Source organism: Grampus griseus (genome assembly GCF_964374135.1).
Source record: "Grampus griseus genome assembly, chromosome: 11".
Lineage (NCBI taxonomy): Eukaryota > Metazoa > Chordata > Mammalia > Artiodactyla > Delphinidae > Grampus > Grampus griseus.
The window spans coordinates 3035375-3056508 of NC_139005.1; the positions used below are offsets into that span (position 1 = coordinate 3035375).

At 53.8% G+C, this 21134-nt stretch overlaps 2 protein-coding genes across 11 annotated transcripts; both read right to left on the reverse strand.

Moving 5' to 3' along the window:
- Positions 1-37: 37 nt before the first annotated feature.
- On the reverse strand, positions 38-2034 carry TEX52 (testis expressed 52; the record flags this gene model as incomplete). Its single annotated transcript, XM_082665837.1, is given in 5 exon segments — positions 38-270; positions 273-416; positions 419-590; positions 1964-1995; positions 1998-2034. Coding segments are annotated over 5 exon segments (618 nt in total).
- A 1591-nt stretch (positions 2035-3625) lies between these two features.
- Positions 3626-14536, reverse strand: FOXM1 (forkhead box M1; the record flags this gene model as incomplete). Of its 10 annotated transcripts, none has more annotated exons than XM_082666082.1 (8): positions 3626-4636; positions 8706-8881; positions 9029-9098; positions 9645-9689; positions 10294-10422; positions 11429-11620; positions 13306-13457; positions 14038-14536. In XM_082666082.1, the coding sequence occupies 8 exons, from the start codon at positions 14534-14536 to the stop codon at positions 3626-3628; spliced, it is 2274 nt and encodes a 757-aa protein (XP_082522208.1). The 10 variants fall into 10 exon arrangements, with proteins under 10 accessions (XP_082522208.1, XP_082522207.1, XP_082522206.1 ...); XM_082666081.1 differs by having other exon boundaries at positions 14035-14536; XM_082666080.1 differs by having other exon boundaries at positions 11429-11629; positions 14035-14536.
- Positions 14537-21134: the final 6598 nt, after the last annotated feature.

Below are 21134 nucleotides of genomic sequence, written 5' to 3' on the forward strand. Positions count from 1 at the left end.
GGTGGGTTGGGTGGGCTCCCCGAGGAGGGAGCTCCTCTTACTTCTTGAAGTTCTTCGGGGGCAGGACATTGCCGTTGGCATCGAGCAGGGGTGCCCTGACCTCACTCCTCAGCGTGAGCTTCCCCACCTCTCTCAGCTCCTTCACTGTCCTGAGAATCACCTGCTGCCTTCTCTGTGCGTCCAGAAAGAGAGGAGCACAGGAGATGAAGGTCAGAAAGCTGTTTTGACCCATCCAGGATGGAGGGGGCACCGGGGGCTCTGCCGGGGGTGGCGGTGGGCCCTGGAATCCGTCAACCAGTGCCAGACGTTGCTGTCATAGGGCCTGTCAGGCCTGGCGGGGAAGGTGGCCGGCAGACGTCCCACATGCAGCCATGTGTGGAAGCCCCAGGTGTGCTGGGCCGCATCCTTCCGGGGCAGGCCAGTCGATGACGCACCTTGGCCTTCATTTCCACGCAGGGTGGCAGCTTCAGGGCCAGCTGGTGGTAGGCTTGCCAGGTGAGGCCGGGCAGCTCTGAGGACTCCCTGGGGAGGACGAACTCGCGTTGAGCCCACGTGTGGGGCGTCGGGAGGGTCTCATGGGCGTGGACCATCTAGGGAGAGACAAGGGAGCCTGGGAGCCCTCTGCCTCTCCTCGGCTGGAGCGGACAAGCTGCCTGCGGTCTCCAGACCCAGATTCTCATCGGGACCGGGTGGCCAGGGGCAGGGGGGTTGGGACAGGACGGGACGTTTTCTCGGTTCTTGCCTAGAGCGCGTGGCCGCTTGGTATGATTTGCACGCATCCTCATAGACTGTCCTCTGTCCATCTATCAGGTTGTGTTTTCCCAGGCTCTTTCCTCAGCTGACATTTTCTCTTTCCTCACTCTGCCTTCACCATCCCCCCATCCTGGGGCCCCCGTTCCTGCTTGGGGTCTGGCGCTCCTCTCCAGGCACACTGGACCTGAGGTAGTGTGAGGGAAAACGCCCCTTCCAAGCAGAGTGCAGAAGGGAAACCATTCTCCAGGGAATGGGGCTGGAGTTTTTCTGCCCCGCCCCTCCCGTCCCCCGCTGCTCTGTCATTGGTGCATCCCCCTCGTGTAGGAAGCATCCAGATGTGGGTTCCTTTCCTTTCTGGCGCCCCTCCACCCCCCGTGAAATAAACAGTGGCAGATATATACTTGACACTTTGCGAAATACTTATCCTCATCTCATTTAACCCTCACACCTTGCGAGTAAGTGTTCTTGTTGCATCTCAAAGATGCAAGAAGCAAGGCACGTGAGGGTGAATAACTTGCCCACGGCACAGAGTGAGGGCAGCAGAGCCGGCACTGAGTCTGTGCCACTCAGGACACCAGGCTCCTCCAAGTGCCTCTGCGTCCCACTAGGACTTTTCTTTTCCTTTCTTGTTTTTTTTTTTTTTTGGTGGTACGCGGGCCTCTCACTGTTGTGGCCTCTCCCGTTGCGGAGCACAGGCTCCGGACGCGCAGGCTGAGCGGCCATGGCTCACGGGCCCAGCCGCTCCGCGGCACGTGGGATCTTCCCGGACCGGGGCACGAACCCGTGTCCCCTGCATCGGCAGGCGGACTCCCACCCACTGCGCCACCAGGGAAGCCGCTAGGACTTTTCTGTCCCCAAAACTCACCTGTTGCTTGGGCCCAGTCCCCTTAGCCATGTTGCTTGGGCCCAGTCCCCTTAGCCATGTTGCTTGGGCCCAGTCCCCTTAGCCAGGTTGCTTGGGCCCAGTCCCCTTAGCCATGTCTACGCGCACACCGCGGGGTGGGTCTGGATGTCATAACCAGACATTTCCTCTCCTCTGCCCTGAGCTCCGTGTTCACAGGGTCGTAGGACAGGCGTTCACGGGCCGGAGGGGAGAAAGCATGGCCCACCCCAGGGCGGGCAGGGGGCAGGCGGGGGGTGGGGCTGGGGACAGCCCCTCACCCAGTGTGGTACAGAAAGGCAGCTGCAGAGATGCGGCCCCGCCCACCGCCTTCAGGAAAGGTTCTCTGATGCGGGCGGGTCACGCTGCCCCCTGGGCGATCTCTGCCGGTTGCTGGCCATTTTCCTGGGCTTCCCTGCAGGAGGGGCAGCTTTGTAGGGAAGACCTTCTTGCCAGCATTGTTTGCTGCTGGGGTTGCTATGGTGATGCTTCCTGGGTGGAGACGCAGGGAGGAGGCCCTTACCTCTCCCTGGGAGGGCTCACCAGTCCCTCGGGCCCTGGCTGCCTTTCAGGTGAGGCAGGTGGGGAATAGGGCTCGTAACAGGAGCTGCTTCGAGGTGGGAGGCAGAAAAGCAGGGCGGGCTGGCTCCCAGGCCTCCGGTTGGGGGTGGAGGTGGTCATGAGGCGCCTGTAACTGGGCCCATCCTTCCCTAATGTTGGTGGGCGCGTGCCCCTGGGTAGGCCTTTCTTCAGGGAGCCCTGGAAGGCCTAAGTGACCCAGCAGGTTCAGAGGTCCCCCAAAGAGGCTGGCTGTGCAGGCCCGGCACTGGGAAAACTGCCAATTGACTGCTGAGCTGGGAGGACGTGCCAGGGCGGAGGAGGGAGGTGACCGGGCCACAGCCCTTTGCACTCTCCTTCCAGGGCTCCGTGTTGGCTTCAAGCCTTGCATCTTCCCTGTCACAACCATTTTCATCGTCACCCACTTTCCTTCCCAAGCCCCCTCACACCGTAGGGACCAGACACCAGCGCGCCACAGACCAGCATGTGCCCCTGGGCTTTATTGAGTAGGTAGTTACAGTAGTGTTTTGGAGCTGGGGGCTGTGCACGCGGTCAGCTGGGGCCCAGGGCGGCTCTCTGCAAAGCTGGGTTCTCTGCAAAGCTGCGGCACCAGCGCAGACAGGCAGGCAGACAGGCCAGCCGGCCTCCGCCTCCTAACTCGTCTCTCTGGCATGATTAGGGACCTTATCAGAGAAACGTCTCTCGGGCACATCTGGGCACCCACTCTGCTCCAGGTGCCTCCCTGCCCCCGCCCCACTCTTGACCCATAATAAGAGACCCTTTCACCAGGATTTCTTTTTGCAGGAAAGCTGACTTGGAAACGTGGGCAGGTGGGAGGCAGTGGCAGTAGGAGGGATCCTGGCAGGCTGACTCGCGTATCGGGGCACCTACAGTGAGGAACCCTTGAGGGAGGGACCTGGGAGGAACTGTGCACTGCAGCCCTTCCTACTGCAGGAACCAAAAGCAAGTAACAGAAGCGAACTGAACCTCCTGGTTATCGTGACCCCTTTCTGGCAGTCTCTAGATAATGATCTAAGGAGATAGGTTTACGTTTATAATTAGAGGATAATTAGGAACATATACACCATTTACAAGGGCCACCCTGCCCGCAGCAGGGAAGGTGGGGGGTGGCTGGGCACAGGCACAAACAGTCGGGGGCGGGGGGGGGCTCCTCATCTCTTTTCACCCTTGTTTTTGCTGTTCCCACCCGCAGCTCCTAGTAGGGAGGGAGGAATCAGATTCTCTTGGGGAGTGGGTGGCACGGAGACTGGTCACCAGGACCTCGCGGCTTGCAGAAGGCCCAGTGGCGGCTCTGGCGTGACGCCTGCCTTGGCGTCACCAGGCCAGGTGGGCTGGAGGAGCAGACGGCCCCCGCCTGCTGTCCTGGCGCAGAGCGCCCGGAGAGCCGCCGGCTTGAGCGGTGCGGTCCTGTCTCTACCGCAGCTCGGGGATGAACTGAGCCCAGCCGACGTCGTCGGAGCCCAGCAGGTCCTCCTCCAGGCCGGGGAAGCTGATGTCCAGCAGTATCTTGCTGAGGCTGTCATTCATCGTGTCCAGGACCAAGCCTTCTGTTAGAGAACGGTTGGCCGAGAGGCCGGCAACCTGCGGCTCGGAGGAGCCTGGCTTGGGGACCTCCATATCTGAGGAGGGACAGCCGCTGAAGGGGTCAGCAGTGATGTCAAAGGGCTCGGAATTGAGGAGCTCTCGGGGGGAGTCAAAGAGGGGGACGCTTTTCAGCGGGGTGGCGCTGAGATCCGCCAGCTCCAGCGAGTCCGGCAGGGGCCCAAAGGCACCCTGGGGGGTTCGTACGGGGCTGAAATCGAGCCCCCCAACTTTGGCCGGGGGTGTGAGCCTCCAGGATTCGGGGGTCACGGGGAGGGCAGATTTGCTCGGGGTGGAGGAGATGGGCAGCATCTCCTTGATGGGTGTCTTGAAAGGCCCGCCCTCCTCCTGGGAGGAGCCAAGCTGGGAGGCAGGCTGCGAGGACCCTGCTGTGGCTCGACGGGAAGTCCCGGGGCCCTCGGAGAAGAGCAGCTCCGGCTCGTCCAGACAGGGGGGCAGGAGGTGCTGTTTCCTTCGAGACCGGCTCATCTCCCTCCTCTCCCTGCGTTTGATGACAAGCAGGTCAGAGACGCAGCGGGCTGGGGACTTGGGCCCGCTGTAGGACTTCTTGGGCCTGGGGATGGGGGAGTGGGACGAATCCTCCCAGGAGGGGGACGATTCCTCCTTGACAGATGGGCAGGGCGAGGGCCACTCTTCCAGGGGCGGGCTCTCGACTTTGATGGGTCTCCCTAAGTGTGGCGTTTCCTCCCCAGGCTGCACTTCTTCCTCCTTGATGGACTGGACTGGAAGCAGAGGAGACAGCCCTTCTCCAAGGAGGAGTTTCTCCTCTTTCACTGGTCCTGCCGTGGGCAGAGGGGCGACGCCCTCGTCCGCGAGCAGCACCTGGAAGGGAAGCAGGTTAAGGTGAAAGCCAGGTCTGGAGATTCAACCAGGCAGCGGGTGGGACACAAGTTCATGACTAAGACAAGTGACATGCGGGTACTCATCCTCTTTTGTCTTTCTAAAGTCTTCAGGACTATTAGACATGAGACTAGATGATGAAGGTGGTAGTTCAATTCTGGGGGTAAAAGACAGAGCGTTTCCTGGGCTTCCCTGGTGGCGCAGTGGTTAAGAATCCGCCTGCCAATGCAGGGGACACGGGTTCGAGCCCTGGTCCGGGAGGATCCCACATGCCGCGGAGCAACTAAGCCCGTGTGCCAGAACTCCTGAAGCCCTGGCGCCTAGAGCCCGTGCTCTGCAACAAGAGAAGCCACCACAATGAGAGGCCCGCGCACCGCAGTGAAGAGTAGCCCCCGCTCGCCGCAACTAGAGAAAGCCCACCCACAGCAGCGAAGACCCAACGCAGCCAAAAATAAATAAGTTAAATAAATAATAATAAAATTAAAAAAAAAAAAGACAGCGTTTCCTGTGGTGCTGGCATAATTAGTATCCATCTGAGAGAAAATAAATGGCTGTTTCATACCATATACAAAGACTTAAACAGAAGAATTAAACCCACACAAATCCTGAAAGAGAATCTAGGAAACTACATGTACAATCTGAGGGGCGGGGGGTGAACTTCTTAACCAAGACTGGAAACCCAGAGGCTGTAAAAGAGAAGAGAGACATACTTGACTCCATAAAAATGTAAAATCGGGGCTTCCCCGGTGGCGCAGTGGTTGAGAGTCCGCCTGCCGATACAGGGGACGTGGGTTCGTGCCCCGGTCCGGGAGAATCCCACATGCCGCGGAGCGGCTGGGCCCGTGAGCCATGGCCGCTGAGCCTGCGCGTCCGGAGCCTGTGCTCCGCAACGGGAGAGGCCACAACAGTGAGAGGCCCGCGTACAGAAAAAAAAAAAAATCTTAAAAGACAGGTTAATATTTTAATAACAAAGAAATCACAAATTATTAGCAAAACCCTATAGGAAGATGGGCCATGTCCATAAATAATCGTCTCACAGTGAAAAATTCCCAGTGACCAAACGCAGTGAGCAGGTGCTGACTTACCGATAAGCAAAGGATGATAGAATGAAACAAGGAGCTGTCCTTCATACACCACAGAGGGGCAAATATTAAAAAGACTGATAACACCCATGGCTGGCAAACATAGGTCTTGTTGGTGGATGTGTGAATTATCACAGATTTTTCTGGAAGCCAATCTTGCAATATTTAATAAACTTTAAAATAACTGTTCACTCAGCAATCTCATGTCTGGTTCTCCCACAGAAATAAAAACACTAGTAAGAAAGATACTTGCAAAGATATTTATTGCAATGTTCGCCATAGGGCAAAAAGACCTAGAAACATAATGTGCCCGTGAAAGCGGAATGGTTGGAAAACGTACAGCAGAGCCACACCATGGAATATTATGTAGCCATTAAAAAACAATGCAGGGCTTCCCTGGTGGTGCAGTGGTTAAGAATCCGCCTGACAATGCAGGGGACGCGGGTTCAAGCCCTGGTCCGGGAAGATCCCACATGCCGCGGAACAACTAAGTCCATGCCGCGGAACAACTAAGTCCATGCGCCACAACTACTGAGCCTGTGCTCTAGAGCCTGCAAGCCACAACTACTGAGCCGGTGTACTACAACTACTGAAGCCCACGCACCTAGAGCCCGAGCTCCGCAACAAGAGAAGCCACCACTGTGAGAAGCCCACGCACCGCAACGAAGAGTAGCCCCTGCTCGCCGCAACTAGAGAAAGCCCGCGTACAGCAACAAAGACCCAATGCAGCCAAAAATAAATAAATAAAATAAATAAATTAAAAAAAAAATGCATTAGGGAGTTCCCTGGTGGTCCAGTGGTTGAGACTCTGCGCTTCCACTGCAGGGGGCACGGGTTCTATCCCTGGTTGGGGAACTGAGATCCCACATGCTGCCTGCCACGGCCAAAGAATAAAATTAAAAAACAAAAAAACCCCTCAAAAAAGTAAAAAACAAAAAACAATAAATTAAAGTGATGCCAAGTGACTTGGGAGAATTTCCCTGGGGCAGAAAGTGTGTGTAGGGCCTCCCTGGTGGCATAGTGGTTAAGAATCCGCCTGACAATGCAGGGGATACAGGTTCGAGCCCTGGTCCGGGAAGATCCCACGTGCCGCGGAGCAACTAAGCCTGTGCGCCACAACTACTGAGTCTGAGCTCTAGAGCCCGTGAGCCACAACTACTGAAGCCCGCGCGCCTAGAGCCCGTGCTCTGCAACAAGAGAAGCCACTGCAATGAGAAGCCCGCGCACCACAACGAAGAGTAGCCCCCGTTCGCCGCAACTAGAGAAAGCTTGCACACAGCAGCAAAGACAACAAAGCCAAAAATAAATTAAAAAAAAAAAAGTGTAATACGATCCCATTTTCAACGCTGTGTGTGGTGTGTGCGTGTATAACATGGCTGTGGCGATCGGTGTATGCAGAGTATACTAAGAGCATGAACAAGTGGGAGAAAGCATGCTAAACTGTCAACATGGCTTATCACGGGGAGCAGGGGCGACATGGGTGAAGGTGAGGCGAGGGGAAGCAAAAAGAAGAAAAGGAGATGGAAAAGACTGCATTGAAACGAAAACAGTGTACATGCTACAACCACAGGAATGCATTTATGTAAAATTATCTATGCTCGTAGGTATACTTTTATGTATATTAAAATGATACATATATATATTTTTTGCGTTATGCGGGCCTCTCACTGTTGTGGCCTCTCCTGGTGCGGAGCACAGGCTCCAGACGCGCAGGCTCAGTGGCCATGGCTCACGGGCCCAGCCGCTCCGCGGCATGTGGGATCTTCCCGTACCGGGGCACGAACCCGTGTCCCCTGCATCGGCAGGCGGACTCTCAACCACTGCGCCACCAAGGAAGCCCTAAAATGATATTTTTTAAATTAAAAAAACAAAAGCAAAAACAGGGACTTCCCTGGCGGTCTAGTGGTTAAGGCTCCATGCTTCCGCTGCAGGGGGCAGGCGTCTGATCCCTGGTCCGGCAACTAAGATCCCGCATGCTGTGTGGTACGGCCAAAAAAACCCCAAAACCAAAAAACCAAAAACAACAGAACAAAACGAAAACAAAAAACAAGAGCAAACCCAAGGCTCTTTATCTGGAGCCCCCGCTACTTCCATCTCAGAGAAAGGGGCACAGGGGCCCTTCCTGTACTTGTTACCGGCCAGCTCCTGCTCGCAAATCCTTCTCTGCATCACGGCACGGTCCTCACTCACTGTCCTCAGCCCTCGAGGCTAGACCACTGATGCTCAACCAGGAGCAACTCCCCCCAGGGGACATCTGACAACACCTGGAGACATTTTAATTGTCACACCAGGCGGTGCCCCCGACATCTAGTGGGGAGAGACTAGGGATGCTGCTAACACCCTTCAGTGCACAGGGCAGCACCCCTCCACCCCCAACAAAGAATTATCCAGCCCTAAATGTCAGCTGTATGGAGGCTGAGAAACCCAGAGCTAGACTGGCCCATCACTAGACCATGGTTACTGGGGGCCTCCAGGGCATGCCCATTATAAAGCCCTCTCCAGGGACCTCCCTGGCGGTCCAGTGGTTGAGTCTTCGCGCTTCCAGCTTCCAGTGCAGCGGGTGAGGGTTCGATCCCTGGTCGGGGAGCTAAGATCCCTCAGGCTGCGTGGTGCAGCCAAAAATAAATAAATAAAAATTTAAAAAAGAAAAAATAAAGGCCCTCTCCACACCTGCTTGCTGCCCAAATCTACTTTGTAAAACCTCCTTCCCTGTGAACTCCTCCTGAACCGTCCCAGCCCATCTGTTATAATCACCCTTGTCTGAGCTCTTGTAAACTCATCAGGCATGGGTGGGCCCTCCAACATCCCTTACGTCCTACGGCAGGTTCCTTGTTAGCTCTTATGATGCTGTTGCACTTTCCTATGCGCCGGTGCCTTGTCCCAACTAGACGTATAAGCTTCTCAAGGGTCACTTGGCAGAATCTCTAATTGACTGGACTCTCTGCTCAGAGAGAACCCGAGGCACTGACCTTGGGGGCGATGCGGACTCGCTTGCTGTGGCGGGCGAGCTCTGAGCTCATGAGTGAGGCTGCCAGGGGCAACGGCACCTTGACCGAGGGCTGCAGCACCAGGGACTGGTTCACTGGGAACTGGATGGGCACCAGGTACGAGCTGACCCGCGGCAGCAGAGGTTTCATCTTCCGCCCTGGGGGGGACCGGGAGGGGTCAGGAGCAGGACCCAGGGACAGGCCCCTTCCAGGCTACGGGATCTTTGCTCTCCTTCCCTGGGCTGGGACCCCCGAGTCTGCTCCCTACAGGTGCGCCCCCCGGGACCAGGCTCCCCCATACTAACGTGCGCCCAGGGGGAGTTCGGTTTTGATGGCCACGTTCCGGCGGAGTTCAGGGTTGGGTCGTTTCTGCTGCTGTTTGGGGCAGAGAGGGGGAGAAAGAGATCAGGTCAGAGACGCAGGGGGACGAGGCAGGCGACCCCACCAGCTGCTCCGGTACCGGGCATAGAGCGAACCGACCGCCTGGCCCTGGGCAGGTGGTGGCACAGACACACGGCAGTGGGCGGTCCTACCACCTCATCCAGGTGTCCTCACCCCCGGGATGCAAAGCACGGAGCTCTATGAGGGGCAGAGAAAAGCCAGGTAGAGAAGTGAGAGCAAAGACGGCCGCCCTCCAGGCCCGTGCCATGCACCGTGGTCACCATCTTGCAGGGAGACTATGGCGGGTTCTCCTGCCACGCGCCGTGCTGCTTGGGGCACCGTGATGAGCCCACGGGAGCAGAAGGAGGTGGAGGTCACGTGTCCTGAACACCCAGCAGCTCAGGTGCCCTGCGTTCAGGGCTGGCAGGCACACAGCCACAGGCTCCCTTTCCTGCTAATGTCTTGTCCCTGTCACCGAAGGCATGCTGAGCGTGGAAAGGAGGCAAGGCCGAGCCCCGAGCGGGAGGGAAAGAATCTTACTGATTCCAAGTGCTCGGGCGATTGTGGAGACCCTGGGTCCAGTGGCTGGTGGTGGTCAGGCATCGTGGGAGAGAAACAAGACGGAGTTACCACCAGTGCAGTCAAGCTGACCAGACCGGGTAAACCTATTCCTGATGGACGCCGAGGGCCACCCTCAACAACGGTCCCTCCCGGGAGGACGAGGGCAGCTAGCGGCGCCCTTGTGGGCGCTCTGAAACTCCAAAGCAGTCGCTTCTGATGAGAGATTCAGGGGGCTTCGTTTCTGCTCTCCGGCCTAAAGAAGGGCTTTTTAAAAACCAGGTTTCCCAGACTTCCTCTGTAAGAATCACCTGAGATTCTTGCTAAAAACACATATTCCTGGGCCCATCCCAGGCCTACTGAGTCAGAAGCCCCAAGAGAGGGGCCCAGGAGGCTGTATTTTAACAAGTGTTCCAGGCAGTTCTTATCACAGGGCAACACTGCCCCAGGAGGTCCCGTGTTTGGATCAGAGAGTCCTCTCTGTGGCCTGGTCTAGCAGAGAAGTGTACCATCCCTTACGGGCTGGCTGGCCTTTAACTCTACCCTGATCGGATGAGCTCGTCCCAAGAGGACTTCTTTCCTTTCGCGATGGATCTCATGACCTCCAACACTGGCCTATTTGGATGCTTACCTTAAACACCTGGTCCAGCGTCAAGTAGCGATTGGCACTGGGGTGGATGGTCCAGAAGGAGACCTTGCCGTTGGCTGACGTCTCGCGGACAAACATGTCGTGGAGGGAGAGGTTGTGGCGGATGGAATTCTGAAAGTAGAGGATGCCACTCATCAGCTACTTTGGCTTTGCAAACACCACGGCCGACGTCCCCCAAGGAAATCAGGCCCAGGCCTTGTGTCCTCGTAACCGTGCCTATTGGCAGCTCCTGTGACACTCCGCGTGGCGGAGCTGGCAACCGGAGCCATCAACCTGTCTGCCCAGTAGGGACAGAGACTGGGGCCATTCCTGAGGGGGCGATAAAGCAGAGACCTGGACAGCTGTCAGGGGCTGGGAAAGAGGAGTGAGGCTGTGGGTGGCAACCAGTAGCCAGAGAGGCGAGTGAAGAAATTACGATGCCAGGGAGCTCCCTGGGGGCCTAGTGGTTAGGATTCTGGGCTTTCACTACTGTGGCCCGGGTTCAATCCCTGGTCGGGGAACTGAGATCCCACAAGCCACGTGGCGTGGCCAAAAAAAAGAAAAATTATGCTGCTGGGGAATTCAGTTGAGGTGAGTGTGAGGTTAACTGTCCTGCTGTGGGGAAAACAATACAAAAGCCCGCTGGCCTGGGACAGAGCATCTGTTGGGGCACCTACGCTGCGGCTCTGAGTCCCGTGTGAGCTATGGCTCCCAGGCATCTGTGTTCCCGTGAGCGGGAGGAAAAGATCCCCGCCTTCTGGAGAAGAAATGTGACTTTATAGAAGGTGAATCTTTGGATCGTGAGGCCTACAGATTTTTTTTTTCATTAATATATTTTCACAAAGCTACTTAGTCACTCCAGCTGCTGTTCAGTGTAGCACAGAAGTGGGCTCTGTGCTGTACTGGAGTCTCCATCAACCCAGGTAGCGACAGGTGACATGGTTACAGGGCTGTTAGTGATGCTTTTGTCTGGATTCGGCAGGATCGAGTCCCAATCCAAAAGATATGGTTGTTGAAGGTTCTAGCATCCTTGGCACTTAACTGCTCCCTCTGCACCTGACACAGACCACTGCCCTTCCGTGTAGAAAAACTGTTGGGCCGGACTGACCTTGACTGTGGCTGTTACAGGACACGGTACCTTCCAGCCTGGCTTGGCGATGTGCTTGAAGTAGGGGAAGTGGTCCTCGATCCAAGTGTAGATGTCTTTCAGGGTCATGCGCTTCCTCTCCGTACTGTTGATGGCAAACTGTATCATGGCCATGTAAGAGTAGGGTGGCCGCTCAGACACGGAGTCCGGCCAGGTTGCCGATGCTCCCAGGGGCCCCTCAACCTGAGCGTTCTGAGAAGCCAAAGGGAAAGAGAAAAGGCGATGACACGGAGAGTTCACAAGACCTCGCCCGCCCCACCCCACCCCAAAGAACATCCCCTAGAGAAACATTTTATCCCATAGAATTGTACTGGAAACAAATCACCTGAGACCACTATTCCATGGAATAAAATTTTAGAGTTAGGGAGAATCTTAGAGGTGATCTAATCCAGTCTCCAAACATAGAACCACTTCTCTGTCGTCAGTCATTTTTTTGAAGATATTGCCCAATAATAATTAGAAGTCCAGTCTTTGTCAGTTGAAACCTCTCAGGAAAGTCTGGGTACATGTTATGACTCTTAAAGCATCAACTGTATGTTAAAACTACACCCATTTTTCAGACCTGAGCGTCGAGGGACTTAGGTCTTAGTCTGATTTCTACTCCTGATGTGATGTGAATAAACCCACCTCCTTTCAATGTTTGTACAAGAGAAATATTCCCAAGGGTATGGGACAGACAAATGTCAGTAGGGCACACATCTGGCTAAGTCGCAGGCAAAGATCTGATCATCCATGTTTTAGAAAATTGAGTTATAACTTTGTAAAGTACACAAGTTCTAAGTGAACAGCTCAGTTTTCACCTATGTACACATCCACGTAAATCTTCCCTTTTAAAAACTGTTGAGTGAAGTAAGTCAGAAAGAGAAAAATAAATACCGTATGCTAACAAATATATATGGAATCTAAAAAAAAAAAGGGTTCTGAAGAACCTAGGGGCAGGACAGGAATAAAGACGCAGACGTAGAGAATGGACTTGAGGACATGGGGAGGGGGAAGGGGAAGCTGGGATGAAGTGAGAGAGTGGCGTGGACATATATACACTACCAAACGTAAAACAGATAGCTAGTGGGAAGCAGCCACATAGCACAGGGAGATCAGCTCAGTCCTTTGTGACCCCCTAGAGGGGTGGAATAGGGAGGGTGGGAGGGAGGGAGACGCAAGAAGGAGGAGATATGGGGATATACGTATATGTATAGCTGATTCACTTTGTTATAAAGCAGAAACTAACACATCATTGTAAAGCAACTGTACTCCAATAAAGATGTTAAAAAAATAAAAATTATTTAAGGAAAAAATAAAAAGATAAAAAAATAAATATTGTTGAATGATGGATTAAAGGGTATATACAAAGGGCAACCATGAAGAACAAACCCAGGCTACACAAATGGGTCAAATCAATTTTGATTGCTGGAGAGGTATTTAAAATTCACAACTAACTCATTTTATTTGCTATTAAGTTATCTTCTAATAAAACAATCTTGTTAAAAATGCTGTATTCCTTTCATACTGTTGGGATACCTCTTTAAAGTTCAAGTGGCTTTCCAAACTGAGACCTCTTCATTATTTCCTGAATACTTACTCAATACCTACTAAGGGCACAGTACTAAACCCCGTGCTGACGGGGTACAGAGCGAGCCACAGGAGTCTGCCCTCAAGGAAATTTCACAGGTAGGAGCGAGGGAGGTGCGGGGGCGGGGGGGGGGGGGGAAGATCCCAGGTAGAAAGGGAGCTCCAAATTATATAGAGTCACACTAAGTGAGTGCTAATATCAGAACTTGGAAATTCTACTCCACAGGCCGCTTGATTTCCCGTCTTAGAAATTCCCTGCACCAGCTCTGACTGCCCTAGTGAGTGACGGGACAGCTCACCTTAGCCTGACTCCGCTCCAGGTGACGATTCTCCTTCTCCTCCGCCTCTTGCTTGATGCTGCAGGAGCCCAGCCCATCGGAGGTCATCTTTCCAAGCCACTGGATGTTTGTCAAGCTGTTGTCTAGCGTGCAGCCGGCTGCCTCGCCGCCAGCTACGGGGGAAACAACCCAAGACGCCGCTTAGCTGCCTGGTCCCGAGCCCAGCAGGCCCGGTGAAGCTGGCAGTTAGGGATCACCTCTGCCCTGAGGGACAGGGAACACATCCCGGGTACTCCGCCCCATTAGGATGTCGGGAGAAATTCAGGAGCACGGTTCAAGTTGCATTTCAGTCTGAGCCACACTGAGCCTTAGAGCTCAGTCAAGGCGACCTTATAAAAGCATGACTGAGCATCTCAACAAGGAAAGTCACTTTTCCTCCTTATGCTTTCTCCTTCATTAAGATGGAGAAAGATTCCTATTTCCTTATGTGGTCAATGCAGGGGATAACTAGAAACGATAAACAAATCCTTTTCCAATGTAAAGAAGGGAGTAGAAATGCTAAATTACATTGCAACCCCTTTGACAGTGCCCAAAGGATCCGGGTCAAGGTTTTAGGATGAAGAAAGGCAAGACTTTCCCCCGGTTCGGGCAGACGCCTGTGTGCCCTAAGCGTCAATGTGGCTGACTGCAGTCCTCACCACCAGAGAGGGAAGGCTAGCTCCCCAGCCCTTTGCCTTACAGACCACATACCACAGTTCTCCCATTTCTGCCCGGGAAGGGCTCCAGCTGGTCTAGGAAGATTCACGTCCTTGGATGCAGACTTTGGTCCCAGGGCCTCGGTGATCACTTCTGTCCTCTTGGGATCATTGCTGGCTTGGCCTTGAGGCTGGGGTCCTGGAGGGCGAGTGGGGGCTCCGCCGCAGCTAATGAGGATGAATTTATTGGGCCCACTGCTGCCACTCTCCTTTCCTTTGGCAGTCAGCGCTGTGATGATGCTCTGGACATTGGCATTCTTGGGCACGGCCACCACTTGCGTGTTGGGCATGGTCGGGTGGTTAATCATCTTGATCCCGGCTGGAAACTTGCAGGGGTTGGACTCGGCCACCTCCTTGGAGGCCTGCGGTTGAGCAGGCTCTTGTTGGGCAGGGGGCCTCTTAGGCTCCTCTTCTGATGTGTCACCTGGGGCATTCTGAACAGGAAGGGGCAGCTTCCGTCTTTTGAGAATCAATGGCCGACGGGGGCTGGTTTTCATTATGAATCTGTGCTTTCACTCTCCATTGAGAATGACAAGCATGGACCCTGGAAAGCACAAGGGGCAGCAGGAGGTCAGAGGTTTATTAGGCTGAGAAGGAGGTTCTGTTAGGGAGGGGTCTTCCTCATCACATGACCAGGAGCATAAGCCCACAGGCCCAGGTGAATACTCCTTGGGGCTCTGTAAAGACCACAGACAATAAGGAGATGAGTTCTACTGACAAAAGTTAAAACTGAAGCAAACAGAAGAAATTCAAAGGGGGAAAGTGGGATTAGGTTGGCTGTAGGTCAACATAGTCAAAGCTCTAGGAGCTTAAGAATGTTTTGGGAATTCCCTGGCGGTCCAGTGGTTAGGACTTGGTGCTTTCACTGCCGAGGGTGAGGGTTCAATCCCTGGTCAGGGAACTAAGATGCCACATGCCACATGGCACGCGGTGTGGCCAAAAAAGAATGTTTAGCTACAGAAATAAATAGGGAAGCTACAAAAATGTGGAAATGTCTCTTATTTCCTACTGTAACACAGATCCCTTGCAGTGACTATTGGGACGGGAATGATGGAATAGGACATCCTGACAAGACTCTGATCCCATAATCCATTCTAGCGTAGACCACATATTTTTTATACCAACTTACTTTATAAATTAAAGGATCTGAGCCCACAAAATCAGAGGAAAAAGGCAGATTGTACCATTATTGTCACACCACTGAAGAAATCATCTTCCAGCTCACAAGACCTCAGATAAGGGGGAAACTGCTCTACTCAAGGCCCAGGGTAACGCTAAGGGGTGACATCATTTCACAGGCTATTATCCTTGCCTTTCTTAAAAAAAAAAAATACATTTTTCTTTTACAGTTTGCAAACTATTTATATAGTGACATTTTAGTACTTGCATGTGCTTATTCATATTTTGACTTTCTAAGCATGTGACTGTATCGCTTAATTTCTCTTCCAGAACCAAGACTGTTATCCCTGTCTTCTGACTAACAGACTGTGCTATCTTCAGTGTGCTAAGGTGGTTTTGTAGTGTTAAGGAAAACTGTTTTATCTTTTAAAAGTTGTGTTTTTTGATTTTAACAGATCTGTGGAATACTCTACCATTGTGTAAAGTTGTGAAATTCTAGTGAGAGGTACTCTGAGCGACAGAGGAATGTGCTGTCCCTTTTTTAGGATATCTGCCTTCTGCCTAAAACTGACTGTCACACTCGCCTGACATTTGCCATCTGCTTAGAATCCACAGACCCTCTCCACTCTGCCTCCTTTTCCTGTATATCTAGGTTTCCTCTACCTTCAAATCTCAGTTTTACTTCCACCTCCTATCTCTTCCGGCCTCCCTCCCTCCACCCATCAACCAGTAGATACTAGTAGTCGCTCCCCACCCGCAAAAGATAACTTCCTGGTCTAAAGCTTAATTTTCCCTTCTACTCTGACCAGCCTCTTGCTACCACTGCCAACACTTTCTAGCCCGGAGACTTCCGGAGCGGCTCCCGGGACTCACCCACATCCAGACCAGGGCTAGGCTGCGAGGGTCTCCGGAACCCGGAGGAGGGTCCTGGGAAAGGGCGGAGTGGAGGCCTAGAGGTGAGAGCAACGGGGTTCAGGGGAGTGTGCGAGCAGGTCGGCCTCGGCTCCCAGCGCAGTAAGCTCAGAGGGACCCCAGCCGCCGTCTGCCAGAGCAAGCGGGCCGCCCCTCCTCCCGGGGGAAGGCCGGGGGCGCTCAGCGGGAGAGGTGAGGAGGGCCGGGAGGCTGGATGCAGCAGCGCCGCGCACCGTCGCCAGCCCCGTCCGGAGCCAGCTCTCCGCGTACTCCCGGCCCCGGCCTCTCGCACGCCGCCCACTCACCTCGCTTGCACCGCCGGACACGCCGGCTCCGGGCGGCTCCGCGCTGCTCCCACCGGCAGGCCGGGTAGCGACCCCGGCTGCGGGGCGGGGAATCCCGGGATCCCGGGAGGGAGGGGGGGGGGTCCCGGGCCGGGCCGGGGCCGGGGGTGGGGTCCCGCTCTGAGGCTTTCAGTTTGTTCCGCTGTTTGAAATTGGCGCCGGCGGAGCGTTGAGGTCACGTGACGGGCGTGGCCAATCAGCGCCGGCCCTGTCTCCGCGTTCAGCCGGGACGCCGCCGGCGGCGGCGGGCGGGTGGGCCCTGCCTGGCTGTTGAGGCGGGCGGGGCGGCGGCGGGAAGGGCAGGTGAGACAGCCCGACGGGGCGATTGAGGCGGACGGAACGGCTGGCGAGGCAGCCCAGCCGGGCGGGTGAGGCGGGCGGAACGGCTGGCGAGGCAGCCCAGCCGGGCGGGTGAGGCGGGCGGAACGGCGGCCTCGTTGGGCGGGTGAGGCGGGCGGAGCAGCGTGCGAGCCGGGCGGGCTGGTCTGCGGCGGGTGAGGCAGACAGAGCGGCGTGCGGGCCTGGCGGGCGGGTGAGGCGGACGAGGCGGGCGGCTCGTGGGGAGAGCGCAGGAGGGCGGAGGGGCGCGGGGGACCCCAGGGACAGTGGGGACCCCGGGCCGCCCCGCCCGGCTGCGATGCGCCCGCCGCCCCGGGCTCTTCCCCCCTCGCTGGGGGCACTGTCCTCCGTTGACCTCCGACCAGCGACCGTCGCGGGTCCGCGGGCCCCCGAGCGGCCCGAGGGCTCCTGGAGCGCAGTTACGACCTCGTTCAGGTTCCCTCCTGAAAAATTATTCGCACACGGTGAACCCCGCCTCCACCCTGAATCTTCGAGTTTTGATCTCCTCCCGCCCCCCGCAGTCTTTTCTTTGTAGTAAAGGACTTTATCTACTAACTTAGTTAACACGTTTAGTTGAGCACCTACCGTGTGCCGGGCCGCGCTGGGATGCAGTGGAAGACGGGGTCTTTCTTCTGCTCTTACGGTCTGATGGGAGCAGATTCGCAGCGAATTGCTTATTTAATCAAGTGGAGAATTACAGCTGCGAAGTGATAACTTAGAGCTCAGGGATAACTTTTGAGTATGTAAATAAGGGGATCTTGCCTTATGGTAGGTGAGAGAGGCATTTCATTAATCTGGCTGCGTTGGGGCATTTTCTCTAGCTGGGGCGAGCAAAGGCTACGGAGTCTCCGGTTCGGTGCGGGAGCTTCTCATTGCCGTGGCTTCTCTTTTTGCGGAGCGCGGGCTCTAGGCGCATGGCCTCAGCAGTAGTGGCTTGCGGTCTCTAGAGCCAGGCTCGGTAGTTGTGGCACACGGGCTTATAGCTGTTCCGCGGCATGTGGGCTCTTCCTGGACCAGGGCTCGAACCCATGTCAGCTGCACTGGCAGACGGATTCTTAACCACTGCGCCACCAGGGAATTCCTAAGAGAAAGGCATTTCTGATGAACTAAAGCTTCGTCTGAGATCTGAGGCCTTTATGCAAACACGGGAGGGAGACCCTCCAAGCCAAGGGAATGAGGTGTGCAGGGCCAAGCCGCAGGAGGAAGCGTGGGCGGCACAAAGGCTGAAGAATATCTGAGGGATTTGAGCTAAGAGACCTGCACTGGAGGGTGTGTGAGATGAAGCTGGAACCAGAGCCACAGGACCTCAGCCACCACTAGGAGTTTGGTCCTTACCCAAAACTCAAAAATTTTAAGCAGGAGTGTGAGTCAAGATCAGATTTGCAATTTAAAAAGGTCCCCCTGCAGGGGGTGCCAGAGGTTAGGGTAGACCAGTTAGGCTATTGCATTACCCCTGGGTCAGAACTGTTGGGACTTGAAGGGTGGTGGAGAGAGAGGGAAAGAGGGGTAGGGTAAGATTATTATTTTTCACAAAGGAGGAATGCTTTTATCAAATTTTGAGTTGAATAAGTCTCAAAAATTGCCACTGATTCTGATCCCACATTTAATACTGAACTGTCGCTAAAACCCACAAATCTGTTTTTCCCCCCAAAGTATAATTGACATAACACATTATGTTAGTATCAGATGTACAACATAATGATTACCTATTTACACCTCAAAATGATCACAGTAAGTCTAGTTACCATCTGTCACCATACAGAGTGACAAAAACCTTTTTTTTCTTGTGATGAGAACTTTTAAGATTCTCTTGGCAACTTTCAAATTTGAAATACAATATTGACTATAGTGACCACACTGTACATTACATCCCATGACGTATTTATTTCACAACTGGAAGTTTGTACCTCTTGACTCCCTTCATCCATTTTGCGACCTCCCCCCAACTGCCCTCCTCGAGAGAGGGTATTTTTTTTTGTTTGTGTTTTTGTTTTGCCGTATGCGGGCCTCTCACTGTTGTGGCCTCTCCCGTTGCCGAGCACAGTCTCCGGACGCGCAGGCTCAGCGGCCATGGCTCACGGGCCCAGCCACTCCGCGGCATGTGGGATCTTCCCGGACTGGGGCACGAACCCGTGTCCCCTGCATCGGCAGGCGACTCTCAACCACTGCGCCACCAGGGAAGCCCAAGAGAGGGGTATTTTTGAAGACATGTTTAAGAGATAGGATTGACAGGGCTTGATGTTGGGTTGGATGGTAGAGGGAAAAGGTAAATGTCAAGGTTTTTGGTGGCATAGCTGGATGAATGATGATACCATTTCCTGAGCAAGGGCCCTGGAAGATGATCACTTTTACGGAGGGGGGTGCAGGGGAAACGAGCATGAATTCGGGTGTAAATGCTTTGAGTTTGAGGTGCATTTGAGACATCTAGTTGCTATCGCGTAGGCAGTGGAATGTTTGGGTCCTGAGTGTGGAGAATTCTAAGCCAAATATAGAAATGCTTGACTCGTGTACTTCCAGGTGGTTATTGACATGTCAGCAGACGATTGCCTGGGAAAGGCGTGTGGAGTGAGGAAGGCTCCAAAGCCCAGCCAGAGGGAGAGGCCACAGTAGCAAAAGGGACTGACCTCTAGTTACAGCAGAAAGGAAGAGGATGGATGCAGATGTACTGAGGTTTGTGAGCTCGCCTTCTGGAAGATGAGAGTGTTTCCTTTGATGGCTCCTGTGTTCTTTGTGAAGTAGGAAGTAAGGCGGTTGGTTTGGAGAGAAGAAGAGTTCCGAAGTTTTAAGACAGTGGGAAAGTTTTAAGATAACCTTTGTGGAAAATGAGTTGATCAAGGACACAGTAGGACGGCTGAACAATGTGGTGTCCCCAAGAGGCTGGGGACTTTGAGCAAGGCGTGAACTTCGGCACTTCTCCCTGGAGCGGTTGTTACCACTGTCATCTCCCCGCTGGGCTCCTGCAAGAGCCTCCCAACTCGCTTCTCTGCCTCCTTTCTCTGTCCCCCCTCTTCCCAACCCACCTTTCCTACAAAGCACCTAGAGCTATCTTTGAAAAGTATAAATCGGACTGTGTTACTTCCCTGTCCAGAGCCCTGTGGTGACTTCCTCTTGCACTAAGCATAATTCAGCCCAGTCCTTACCCTTGCCTTAACCTTGTGTCACGTGAACTGGCTTCACCTCCTACCACTCTCCAGTTCAGCCATGCTGACCCTACTGCTTCTTGAACAAGTCAGACACATTCCCATCTTGTGGTCTTTGCACTTAACTGTCTCTCAGTCTGGAACATTCTTTCTCACATCTTTCTCTTGTCTGCTTGTTCTCCTTTCTTCATTCAGGTCTTTGCTCAAATATCATTTTTCAGATAGGCCTTCCCCGACGACCCTGTCTGAAGTAGCACTGGGTCAGCTCAACCCCTTACACTGCTTCACTTTTCTCTGTACCTCTAATCACTTCCCAACTAGATGTAAGCGCCATGAGGTCAGGGATTTAATTTTGTAATCTGCTATATATTTCTAGCACCCGTAACAGTGCCCAAAACACAGTGGGCACTCAGTAAATATTTGCTGAATGAATGAATGAACAAATGGATGTATTCATTACCTGTGTTCTCCCTAAAATGTTTGTTCCTTGAGGGTAGAGACCTCGTCCTGATTTCTCTTTACATGTATCTCCACTGCCCAGTGACATAAATCAGAGTATGTTGCTTTGCTGCTGTTGACTGAATGAAGGAATCACGCTGTATAACGGAACCAGTCTGCCCTGCTGTGCCTCTCCCTCCAGCATGCCGGCACCACCCGTTCACCTCTCGACTCAAACTTCCGTCCCACCAACCCACTGACAGAACCCTTATTAAAACTGATCTGGGGGCTAGACCCACTGGACGCGTTCTCAGACTTGTTATTCCTTTGTGGGTCCTGTTGGCCCTGCCTCTGCCTCCCGCCTCCCACCTCTGCTGACACTGCCCAGGTTACGGCTTCATCGATTCTCAGGCAACACAGTTACCTTCTCACTGGTCCCCCTGCTTCCGGGGCACTTGATCTCGCCTTTCACACTGTTGCCTGGATAACCTGTCTAAAAGACAAAAGCAAACAAAAACCAAGCATGGCACCTAGGAGACAACTGAAAATTTCAACCCTGAATATTTGATATTTACTATTTAAGGAATTTACACATATAAATATATATTAATGTATATTATATAAATATGTATATTTATATATGTTAGTTGTATTACTAGGAATGATATCATGACTGGGAACATAGTATTTTCAAAATAATAAAGGGGTAGGGGAAGTGGATGGGGTGTGGATGGGATGTGATCGGTCGTGGGTTGATGGTTGTAGCTGGGTGATGGGCACGTGGGAGCTCATTATATTATTAA